The sequence below is a fragment of the Procambarus clarkii genome, chromosome 93, assembly GCF_040958095.1.
Source record: "Procambarus clarkii isolate CNS0578487 chromosome 93, FALCON_Pclarkii_2.0, whole genome shotgun sequence".
Lineage (NCBI taxonomy): Eukaryota > Metazoa > Arthropoda > Malacostraca > Decapoda > Cambaridae > Procambarus > Procambarus clarkii.
Window position 1 is genome coordinate 13,238,762 of NC_091242.1, and position 13,464 is coordinate 13,252,225.

At 36.1% G+C, this 13,464-nt stretch overlaps 1 protein-coding gene across 3 annotated transcripts in view; it reads right to left on the reverse strand.

The window, feature by feature from the left end:
* LOC123746799 (uncharacterized) overlaps positions 1-13,464 on the reverse strand; it is a 224,954-nt gene that overhangs the window by 130,067 nt on the left and 81,423 nt on the right. Inside the window, exon 5 of one of the 3 annotated variants that reach the window (XM_069319466.1) lies at positions 10,492-10,907. The exons of 1 other annotated variant lie outside the window; for it this stretch is intronic. In XM_069319466.1, the coding sequence (XP_069175567.1) occupies positions 10,561-10,907 (347 nt within the window). In that variant the 3' untranslated portion in view covers positions 10,492-10,560. Of the gene's footprint in view, positions 1-10,491; positions 10,908-13,464 lie in introns of those variants that run through there. One more of the 3 variants, XM_069319467.1, reaches the window with a different exon arrangement.

Consider the following 13,464-nt stretch of genomic DNA (forward strand, 5'->3'; position numbering starts at 1 on the left):
GGACTCGTGGTCATTTGGCCTCGATCTAGCGTTTCTTTAGTCTTCTGGAACTCTCTTCAGATTGGCTTTTGGAAGATAAGGGAGCACAGGCTGGGGTCCTGGTCTCGGCTGCTTCTGGGTCGTCTGCCTTGCTGAAGCTGTTTATGCCAATCTTCAGGGAGGCGGTTTCTATGTTTTCCTCCTCTCGTCTTTCCTCCTCCTCCTCCTCCTCACCATTTTGTCCTCTGTTGTTCCAGGAGAACTATGTTGCTCAGTTTCTGTCAGCAGCTTCTGCAAGTTGCCGCCCTATTTCGGACTTGTAGGTTCTCTGCGGGGGCTGTTCCTGGCCCTCTAGAAAAGGTCGTTTTTTTTTTTATTATTATTATTATTTTCTACCACAAACGTGGCCACACATTTACAATGCTAACCAGCATATATACATTTTCTTCTGTCCTCCATGGACAGGGTTAGAGATGTGTTAAACATATAGTTTAAGGGTTTATTGAACAATCAATAAAGATGAAGAGAAGATGATTCGGTGCTTTTAAAATGCTAAGCTAACCTACATACGTAAATATAGAAAAGACACAGAAGGTGATTCGGTGCTTTTAAAATGCTAAGCTAACCTACATACGTAAATATAGAAAAGGTCGTGCCAGGGCTCAGGCCTCATTTGGTTGGGATGGACTTTGGGTGCCAGTTTCTGAGTTGGTGGGCTCCCCCCAATGCCTTCTTCATCTGGTCGGAGCTGTGTTCGCTCTGTACGAAGGTCAGCATCTCGGGGTTTGCGTCGGCCCTTTTGTGGGTGGCCCCGTTGACAGGGTGGTAGCTGGCTTTTTTGGCCTGTGTCTGGTCCCACGATTTGTGGGCTTTTCGGGTTGTTTTTTGTGGCCTTCGGTGGCGTTGGGCGGATCTTCCTCCCATCGTGGGGTCGGGTCTAGGCGCAGGCTTCTTCCCCATCCATCCGTCCGGTCGTCTTGGAGTGGGTTCGCTTGGGTGTGGTCGAAATGACCTCGTCTCTCAGGTAAGTTTCCCGCTAGTTTCCAGTTTCCAAACAAGACTTTGCAGATCTCCGGAACATTCTGGACTTGTCTCGTCTGAACCAGTTGATTCCTTGCCCCTCCTTTCGGATGACCATGTTGTCCCAGGTACAGCTTGTTTGGTAGTCAGGGATCTTGTTCTTTCTCAGCTTGCTGGGTTCAGGTTGGTTTCGTCCCAGGTTCGGACTTGGCTGGGCCTTGTGTGGGATTCTCAAACTGCGACCCTCTCTCCATCTTGTTGCCATGTACCAGTTGTAGTCCAGCCGTCAGCTGTTTTTGAGGGGGACCTGGATCACTCGGCAGTTGCTCGAGCAGCTGTGTTGGAGCCTGAACTTTGCTCTGCTGGTTTATTCACTGGGCAGAGTTTGGCTTCTGGTATCTTCGGGGCAGCCTCTTTTGCGGCTCTGGCGATCACTGGGTTCGACCCTTGGTGTCTCATGGAAGGTTGCTGTATCGGCGGCTTCCTCGGGGCTCAGTGATCTGGCTTCATTTGGACTGTTCCCCGGTGTTTCATTATCTCAACCGGGGGGTTCTCTTCAGTCCATGGCTCTGCTGGGCTGGTCGCTTCGGGTAGCTCTTATGCTGAGTTCTCGGGGTTTAGCTCTCTGCGCCGTTCATGTTCAGGGAGTGTCCAACGTGCCACTTCCTTCCTCTGGTTTTGTCGGACACATGGCCAGCCGAAAGTGGACCTCTTTGTGTCGGCATGGTTTCAGCATCTCCCATTGTATGTGACGCCATTCTCCGACTGCGAGGCTCTTGTGATGGATGCTTTTTGGCAGTATTGGACTAGGTGGGGGTGAATCGCTTCCCCTTGGTCAAGCTGCTGTTCAGGGTCCTGGCTTAGCTGGAATACTATTGGGGAAGAGTTCTTCTCCTGGCCATGGCCGGTGGCCGGCCAGGAGAAGAACTCGGTTTCTGCCTTGGTTTCCGGCGCTGCTTGCTTGGTGTCCGAATCCAGACGTTTTTCCAAGGTTCCGCCTATTTCAGCAAGTCGGTCTGGTGAGGGACCTTGCTGGTTCACTTTACTGCTCTGGAATATGTGTCCGGTATTTATAATGCATATGTATCGCCATTTGTATTTATTTTTTATTATTTTTTATTTAAATATACAAGAGTTCTTACATTCCTGTACAGCACTAGCACGCATAGCATTTCAGGTAAGTCTTTAATCCTAATTTTCACACACACACACACACACACATCCCCAGGAAGTAGCCCGTAGCCGCTGTTTAACTAATAGGAACCTATTTACTGCTAGCAGTGCATCAGGGTGAAAGAAACTCTGCCTATTTTTCCCGTCTTCGATGGGGATAGAACCCGGACTCTTTGTACAACAAACATCAGCACTGTCCACTCAGCCGTCACGCTTCGTATTGTGATCAAGTCACTTCTTTGATTGTGTCCCACCAGCGGCGTTCGTCTCAGTGACAGTATGAAGTTACTTGGCGATCTTCCTATCATTTTCTTTCTCTTCGTCGGTTTTTGTCGGAGTTGGCGTTTTTCACCTCCGGCCTGCTCATGCGCTGCCTGAGCCTTCTTCGTCCTTGGACCTGGTGCTCTCTTTTTTTTCTTCCTCTTGATTTGTGGTAGCTGTTATGTATCCCTGGTTGGATACTCACAATATTTCATAATAAATAAATTATTGAAATATATATATATATATATATATATATATATATATATATATATATATATATATATATATATATATATATATATATATATATATATATATATATATATGTCGTACCTAGTAGCCAGAACGCACTTCTCAGCCTACTATGCAAGGTCCGATTTGCCTAATAAGCCAAGTTTTCATGAATTAATGTTTTTTCGACAACCTAACCTACCTAACCTAACCTAACCTAACTTTTTCGGCTACCTAACCGAACCTAACCTATAAAGATAGGTTAGGTTAGGTTAGGTAGGGCTGGTTAGGTTCGGTCATATATCTACGTTAATTTTAACTCCAATAAAAAAAAATTGACCTCATACATAGTAAAATGGGTAGCTTTATCATTTCATAAGAAAAAAATTAGAGAAAATATATTAATTCAGGAAAACTTGGCTTATTAGGCAAATCTGGCCTTACATAGTAGGCCAAAAAGTGCGTTCTGGCTACTAGGTACGACATATATATATATATATATATATATATATATATATATATATATATATATATATATATATATATATGTCGTACCTAATAGCCAGAACGCACTTCTCAGCCTACTATTCAAGGCCCGATTTGCCTAATAAGCCAAGTTTTCATGAATTAATGTTTTTTCGTCTACCTAACCTACCTAACCTAACCTAACCTAACTTTTTTTGGCTACCTAACCTAACCTTACCTATAAATATAGGTTAGGTTAGGTTAGGTAGGGTTGGTTAGGTTCGGTCATATATCTACGTTAATTTTAACTCCAATAAAAAAAAATTGACCTCATACATAGAGAAAAGGGTTGCTTTATCATTTCATAAGAAAAAAATTATAGTAAATATATTAATTCAGGAAAACTTGGCTTATTAGGCAAATCGGGCCTTGAATAGTAGGCTGAGAAGTGAGTTCTGGCTACTAGGTACGACATATATATATATATATATATATATATATATATGTCGTACCTAGTAGCCAGAACGCACTTCTCAGCCTACTATGCAAGGCCCGATTTGCCTAATAAGCCAAGTTTTCCTGAATTAATATATTTTCTCTAATTTTTTTCGTATGAAATGATAAAGCTACCCATTTCATTCTGTATGAGGTCAATTTTTATTTTTGGAGTTAAAATTAACGTAGATATATGACCGAACCTAACCAACCCTACCTAACCTAACCTAACCTATCTTTATAGGTTAGGTTAGGTTAGGTTGCCGAAAAAGTTAGGTTAGGTTAGGTTAGGTAGGTTAGGTAGTCGAAAAACAATTAATTCATGAAAACTTGGCTTATTAGGCAAATCGGGCCTTGCATAGTAGGCTGAGAAATGAGTTCTGGCTACTAGGTACGACATATATATATATATGTCGTACCTAGTAGCCAGAACTCACTTCTCAGCCTACTATTCAAGGCCCGATTTGCCTAATAAGCCAAGTTTTCCTGAATTAATATATTTACTATAATTTTTTTCTTATGAAATGATAAAGCAACCCTTTTCTCTATGTATGAGGTCAATTTTTTTTATTGGAGTTAAAATTAACGTAGATATATGACCGAACCTAACCAACCCTACCTAACCTAACCTAACCTATATTTATAGGTAAGGTTAGGTTAGGTAGCCAAAAAAAGCTAGGTTAGGTTAGGTTAGGTAGGTTAGGTAGACGAAAAAACATTAATTCATGAAAACTTGGCTTATTAGGCAAATCGGGCCTTGAATAGTAGGCCAAAAAGTGAGTTCTGGCTACTAGGTACGACATATATATATATATATATATATATATATATATATATATATATATATATATATATATATATATGTCGTACCTAATAGCCAGAACGCACTTCTCAGCCTACTATTCAAGGCCCGATTTGCCTAATAAGCCAAGTTTTCATGAATTAATGTTTTTTCGTCTACCTAACCTACCTAACCTAACCTAACCTAGCTTTTTTTGGCTACCTAACCTAACCTTACCTATAAATATAGGTTAGGTTAGGTTAGGTAGGGTTGGTTAGGTTCGGTCATATGTCTACGTTAATTTTAACTCCAATAAAAAAAATTGACCTCATACATAGAGAAAAGGGTTGCTTTATCATTTCATAAGAAAAAAATTATAGTAAATATATTAATTCAGGAAAACTTGGCTTATTAGGCAAATCGGGCCTTGAATAGTAGGCTGAGAAGTGAGTTCTGGCTACTAGGTACGACATATATATATATATATATATATATATATATATATATATATATATATATATATATATATATATATATATATTATATATATATATATATATATGTCGTACCTAGTAGCCAGAACTCACTTCTCAGCCTACTATGCATGGCCCGATTTGCCTGATAAGCCTAGTTTTCATGAATTAATGTTTTTTCGACAACCTAACCTACCTAACCTAACCTAACCTAACGTTTTCGGCTACCTAACCTAACCTAACCTATAAAGATAGGTTAGGTTAGGTTAGGTAGGGTTGGTTAGGTTCGGTCATATATCTACGTTAATTTTAACTCCAATAAAAAAAAATTGACCTCATACATAATGAAATGGGTAGCTTTATCATTTCATAAGAAAAAAATTAGAGAAAATATATTAATTCAGTAAAACTTGGCTTATTAGGCAAATCGGGCCTCGCATAGTAGGCTGAGAAGTGAGTTCTGGCTACTAGGTACGACATATATATATATATATATATATATATATATATATATATATATATATATATATATATATATATATAAGGCACAACTCTTCTAAACACGAGAGTATATATATATATATATATATATATATATATATATATATATATATATATATATATATATATATATATATATATATATATATATATAAGGCACAACTCTTCTAAACACGAGAGTGAAGTATACAACTTTAGAACACTTTCCCACCAGGAGACTCGAACCCTAGCCAGCACAGAAGCCTTCCAGCAACTGGCATAACAGGTACGCCTTAACCCGCTCCACCACCTGCTCAGACCCTTAAAAGAGATGGTAATTTCGGAGTATTTAAATACACAAAAGATCATCACCTCCCAAGAGCACTAGAGCAAGTGAGGGGTCATTTAGACGTTAATTTCATCAAGTCCCTGTTAATATGGGAAGACACAGTGTCTATGCTTAAGGCACAACTCTTCTAAACACGAGAGTGAAGTATACAACTTTAGAACACTTTCCCACCAGGAGACTCGAACCCTAGACTCGAATAATTTCGGTGTATTTAAATACTCCGAAATTACCATCTCTTTTAAGGGTCTGAGCAGGTGGTGGAGCGGGTTAAGGCGTACCTGTTATGCCAGTTGCTGGAAGGCTTCTGTGCTGGCTAGGGTTCGAGTCTCCTGGTGGGAAAGTGTTCTAAAGTTGAAAATTTGGCTTATTAGGCAAATCGGGAATTGCATAGTAGGCTGAGAAGTGCGTTCTGGCTACTAGGTACGACATATATATATATATATATATATATATATATATATATATATATATATATATATATATATATATATATATATATATATGTGTGTGTGTGTGTGTGTATTTTTTTTTTTTTAATGTGTAATAGCACATGGCAGCATAGTTGGAGCAAGGATCGGGCTTGCTTCTGCACCTGTCTATTACCTGTCCATGTCCGGTCAGCTTTTGGGACAAGGAAATTGTACGTGTTGAGTTGCCAAATGTCACCTCTTTAATAATTTATACCTTAATATTTACCTTATATAAATTTATTGTACTTTCATTATTGTCATTTGCATGTTGAGAATTATATTTTATTTCATCTTATGTGTGTGTTAGCACAATTACATTTCTCATATAATTAATGGGGATTTAATTAAAATACTCGCTTGCCATCCCATGAGGGAGGGGGAGTGTGGGCTGTGAGCCTGTGACAGTAGTTGAGAGACCATCACCTGGGATTCTTCGTTTTGATAAATCATTTGTTCTGTTTTATTGTTCCGCAGGGTAGATTTATTTGTCTGTGGAAATTTTCTTATATATTTAAAGCCAGTTAATTCTCTAATGTTATTGAAGTGAATACCATTTGTACAATATTGAATACGTGCATTATAATTTTTGTTTATTAATTATATTATATAAATTTTTATGTGTATGTTTATTTCACCTGATCTTTTAAATTTATATTCATGTCCTACATAGGGGCACTCTGGTGTTGATTTTTGTTTAATGATAGTGAACTTACCCTAGACTAGAATTTATATCATTATACCTTGCAACCCGAGCTATGCGAACTAGCTAGGTAACAGTAGCCCCTTCAGTTCATGATTGTTTTTGGTAAGCATTGTTTTTCTTGACTTTTGCCTCAGCTACATGCTCTTCTCAAGCACCAGGAATTTTTTCTTTGGTCTTGGTGGTCATTTTGCTCGGTTGCCGCCGTCTTCTTTCTTTTTGGCGAAGAATGAGATGGCGGGCTTCCGAAGGGGTCCCTTACTTGTGGATGTTTGGTTGGTTAGGCTGGGGGGTGAATCACGTTCTATGTCTGATAGCTGCTGTACACCGCAACCTGTACTGGTTCTAGGTCGGTGGACGTGCTTTGGGTTGATCCCGTATCCCTGGTTCCCTGTTCCAGGGATCGTATTTCTCAGGTAGTCTGCAGTGTCATTAAGTCTACCCAGACTGCTGTCTACCCTCACACCCATGATGTTTGAAAGTATGATGCTCTTTTGGCTGTTTTTGATATGTCTTGAGACAATATTTGGGTGCGGGGTTTTTGGAGGTCGAACAGGGTCCTGGCTGCCAGGTATCTCGTGAACGTGTTGGTTCTTCTGAGGCCATGAGTGGACTTGGGACACCTGTCGTCGCCGCCTGTCACTTTCTCGCTTTGAGACCTGCAGTGCTGCCGCCTTCCTGGTAAGTCCCTGTTTGTCTTCTCTGTGGATAGTTAGCTTCAGGGAACAGATAGAGCTCCCCCACAGAAAACCAGCGCTGAATGTAATAAAACGTCAGTTTCTGGGTGAGCCCCGTACGCTCCCTGACACTCTCCTTCTCTCTGGTCGGCAGTTTTCATCACTCAACAACTTGATTGGTGGGTTGCTGGCTCCTCCTCCCCGTGGGATGGCGAAACGTAGTACTAATAAGCATGTGGATAGTAGAATGATGTAGTGCTTGCTTGTTTTCTTTCTGTGGGAGTTCCTTGGCTATTTTGAGGACGTTGCTTGTATATTTTTACCAGACAGTGGTTAATTTTTATTTGCCAACCTTTCTGGGTCTTTCCCCGGTCGAAGGTCAGTATGATATATTTTAAATGTAAAGTTCTCATAGGTCATTGCTCCCTGTACCTCTCTGAGAGGGCCAGGTTCTGGCTTGTGGTTCCCGGTAGGCTTAAGTACTCTGTGACTGATGACACAGCATTATATCAGTTCGATAGCTTCAGGGAGCCTCCGGAGTTCACCCAGAAACTGGCATTTCAATACATTCAACGCTGGGTTTTTATTGACATTAATTTTAAGGTTACGATGCTAGAACTCTGTCAGAAGTTTTGATTTTTTTCATTTTCTTACATAAAAATTTGAAAAATAAAGACGTTGAAAAATTTCACGTTTAAAAGTATAGACCTGAATGCCCCCGTCAATGAATTTTAAACTACAAAAAATAAGACTAAAAAACAATAACAAAGTGTGAACACCAGCAAAATAAATAATACCACTGTAACTATTACATGAAATAGAAATATAACATGAAGAAGGAAATAGCTGACTATCACTAATAATAAGGAAAAGGGCAGCTAATTAATCTCTAATCTGCTCATTGTGTTGACCAAGATCACATATATTGTAACGTTTTTATTTTATTCCTCGGCTGGTCTTGCATACTAATAGACAAATTATGAACTTGTGTTATTTTTTCTAAAAGTTAAAAGATAGTCTATATTATTTGTCAAGTTGATCTATAAACATTAATATATATATTACCTAAAAGGGGTACCACCTCTGGTGCAAGCGTAGGGACCCATAGCTTCGCTGAAGAAAATAATGAGTACTCAGAGAAGACCTTGTAGATCCTCACTGAACACTTTGATATTTTCTTCCCAGCTGTTAATATAATAATTTTGTTGATATATATATATATATATATATATATATATATATATATATATATATATATATATATATATATATATATATGTATATATATATATATATATATATATATATATATATATATATATATATATATATATATATTCATGTGGACATTAATTTTAAGGTTACGATGCTAGAACTCTGTCAGAAGTTTTGATTTTTTTCATTTTCTTACATAAAAATTTGAAAAATAAAGACGTTGAAAAATTTCACGTTTAAAAGTATAGACCTGAATGCCCCCGTCAATGAATTTTAAACTACAAAAAATAAGACTAAAAAACAATAACAAAGTGTGAACACCAGCAAAATAAATAATACCACTGTAACTATTACATGAAATAGAAATATAACATGAAGAAGGAAATAGCTGACTATCACTAATAATAAGGAAAAGGGCAGCTAATTAATCTCTAATCTGCTCATTGTGTTGACCAAGATCACATATATTGTAACGTTTTTATTTTATTCCTCGGCTGGTCTTGCATACTAATAGACAAATTATGAACTTGTGTTATTTTTTCTAAAAGTTAAAAGATAGTCTATATTATTTGTCAAGTTGATCTATAAACATTAATATATATATTACCTAAAAGGGGTACCACCTCTGGTGCAAGCGTAGGGACCCATAGCTTCGCTGAAGAAAATAATGAGTACTCAGAGAAGACCTTGTAGATCCTCACTGAACACTTTGATATTTTCTTCCCAGCTGTTAATATAATAATTTTGTTGATATATATATATATATATATATATATATATATATATATATATATATATATATATATATATATATATGTATATATATATATATATATATATATATATATATATATATATATATATATATATTCATGTGGACATTAATTTTAAGGTTACGATGCTAGAACTCTGTCAGAAGTTTTGATTTTTTTCATTTTCTTACATAAAAATTTGAAAAATAAAGACGTTGAAAAATTTCACGTTTAAAAGTATAGACCTGAATGCCCCCGTCAATGAATTTTAAACTACAAAAAATAAGACTAAAAAACAATAACAAAGTGTGAACACCAGCAAAATAAATAATACCACTGTAACTATTACATGAAATAGAAATATAACATGAAGAAGGAAATAGCTGACTATCACTAATAATAAGGAAAAGGGCAGCTAATTAATCTCTAATCTGCTCATTGTGTTGACCAAGATCACATATATTGTAACGTTTTTATTTTATTCCTCGGCTGGTCTTGCATACTAATAGACAAATTATGAACTTGTGTTATTTTTTCTAAAAGTTAAAAGATAGTCTATATTATTTGTCAAGTTGATCTATAAACATTAATATATATATTACCTAAAAGGGGTACCACCTCTGGTGCAAGCGTAGGGACCCATAGCTTCGCTGAAGAAAATAATGAGTACTCAGAGAAGACCTTGTAGATCCTCACTGAACACTTTGATATTTTCTTCCCAGCTGTTAATATAATAATTTTGTTGATATATATATATATATATATATATATATATATATATATATATATATATATATATATATATATATATATATATATATATATATATATATATATATGTATATATATATATATATATATATATATATATATATATATATATATATATATATACATATATATATATATATATATATATATATATACATATATATATATATATATATATATATATATATATATATATATATATATATATATATATACATATATATAAAATCTCTGGCTAAAGACGCCTTGTTCAGAATTTTGCCAATTAATTCATGTGGTCTTCCTTTGTTTCAGCCCAGGTGACCGACAAGCCATATATGCTGTTCTCACTGTCATGAGAGGAACCCCGTCGTCCATCATTGGCGTATGAGATGATTTCGTTTGGATCACTATATAAGTTTTCCGTGCCATCATTGTGTGAGCTGACTGTCTCAAGATTTAAAGGAAGCTGTTGGGTTCCTCTGGGACCTGACTTGTGGACATGTGAATATCTGACTTGTGGAGAGTCACCCACTCTGGACTTCTGCAGGCGCATACATTTGATGACAATGAAGATTAATAGTCCAAACAACAGAGCGAGCGCCAACACTATCACGAGATATATCCACCATTCTGAAAAAAAAGACAAAATACTGTGTTAAAACAAATATATGGTACGACATATATATATATATATATATATATATATATATATATATATATATATATATATATATATATATATATATATATATATATATATATAATATATATATATATATATATATATATATATATATATATATATATATATATATATATATATATATATATATATATATATATATATATATATAAAAGCTTTCTTTTCCAGCGCCTCAGTGTGGCGATACAGAGGGGAAATGCGCACTGCATCCAGGGTTCCTTCCCGCCATCTGAGGAGCTGGAGGAACTCGACAACCTATGACAACCATCTTTGTAACCCATATGTAACTCCTTTTTTGTAACAAACTTCAAATAAAGTAAATATATATGTGTACATACAAAAGAATGGGGGTGGTAGGAGAAGATAATATTAGTGTTCAGTGAGAAACCACAAGGTCTCCTCTGAATACTTTTTATTTTCTTCTCCGAGGCTATGGGTCCCCACATTGGCACCAGAGGTGGTACCCTCACAAACTTTTATATATATATATATATATATATATATATATATATATAAATATATATATATATATATATATATATATATATATATATATATATATATATATATATATATATATATGTCGTACCTAATAGCCAGAACGCACTTATCGGCATACTATGCAAGGCCCGATTTACCTAATAAGCCAAGTTTTCCTGAATTAATAAATTTTCTCTATTTTTTTTCTTATGATAAAGCTACCCATTTCATTATGTATGAGGTCAATTTTTTTTTTATTGGAGTTAAAATTAACGTAGATATATGACCGAACCTAACCAACCCTACCTAACCTAACCTAACCTATCTTTATAGGTTAGGTTAGGTTAGGTAGCCGAAAAAGTTAGGTTAGGTTAGGTAGGTTACGTAGTCGAAAAACAATTAATTCGTGAAAACTTGGCTTATTAGGCAAATCGGGCCTTGCATAATAGGCCGAGAAGTGCATTCTGGCTACTAGGTACGACATATATATATATATGTATATATATATATATATATATATATATATATATATATATATATATATATATATATATATATATATATATATATATATATGTTTCATTGAATATGACCACATATTCTGTATTTATTATTTTCTGGTTTAGGGCTTCTATCCTTCTAACTATTTTCTTAGCATCAGGGCTTAATTGAAATAGGAGTTCTCCAAAACTCATTTTCGTACTTTTAAGGTGAAGAAAAGAAGTGATTTACTATAGAGTGTATTACACTTATTTGTATAATTTGCACGACGTTTCGAACCTCCATGGTTCATTCTCAAGTGAACAGATCTTACAATACTAGTTGATTTTATACCCGCATTAGGTCAGGTGATAATACAATGAAGGTGAAAAACATGGGGGATACATAAGGGATAAACATAGGGGCTGCAGAAGGCTTATTGGCCCATACGAGGCATCTCCTATCTAAACACAAAGATTAATCCAGTGTAATTGGCCTGTTATGTTGGACATTGTCTTCTGTGTTGGCATCGATATGTTCTTGTCTTGTCCTTACTCTCATGGTGGGTAGAGTAAATAGTTCCGTGATTTGGGTGTTCATGGTAGGTCGCTCTATTCTTATGTGAATTGCCTCAAGAATTTGTAATCTTCTTGAATCTTGGGTTTTGTCTATTATGCAAGTATTCTTGTTCAACATTTCTCTTGTTAGAGTAATGTCATGGGCTTGTCTCATGTGATTCCTAGGGGCACCAGTTTGAAGATGGCATGTCAAACGCCTCGTCAGCTTGGTCGACGTCATACCTATGTACTTACATTGAAGGTTACATCCTTCGTGGGGGCAAGTGTACATGTATACAACGCTTGACTGCTGTTGAGGGTTCTCCGTCGGCTTCGGGCTGTTTTTGATAAGGAGTTCGGAAGTCTTCTTGGTTTTGTAGAATATTATCAGGTTTATGTTTTGGTTAGGAGTAGTGCTTTTTACTCCTTTACGGATTATTTCTTTCATTATTCTTTCCTCTTTTATATGTTCACTGTGCATGGTTGATTTGTAATATAGTTTTATTGGGGGTGTTGTGGTTTCTGTTCTAGGTTCTGAATTATACCAACGGTCCAAGTGTCTTCTTATAGCAGCGTTTATTTCCGCGTTGCTATATCCGTTGTTCACCAATACCTGAGTTACTCTTTCAAACTCTCTACTCACGTTGCTCCATTCAGAGCAGTGGGTAAGCGCTCGACGAATATAAGCATTGAGAACACTGGTTTTGTATCTTTGGGGGCACTCACTTCTACCGTTCAGGCATAATCCTATGTTGGTGGGCTTGGTATATACGTTGGTGCTTAAAGAGGTTCCTGTTTTTGTTATTAGTACATCCAAGAATGGCAGACTGTTATTTTCACTATTTTCATGTGTAAATCGGAGTACTGACTCTCTCTCTAGGTGTCTTTTTAGGTCAATTAGTTCATCTGAGTCTTTTACTATTACGAATATGTCATCTACATAACGGCAGTATACAGTTGGTTTTTG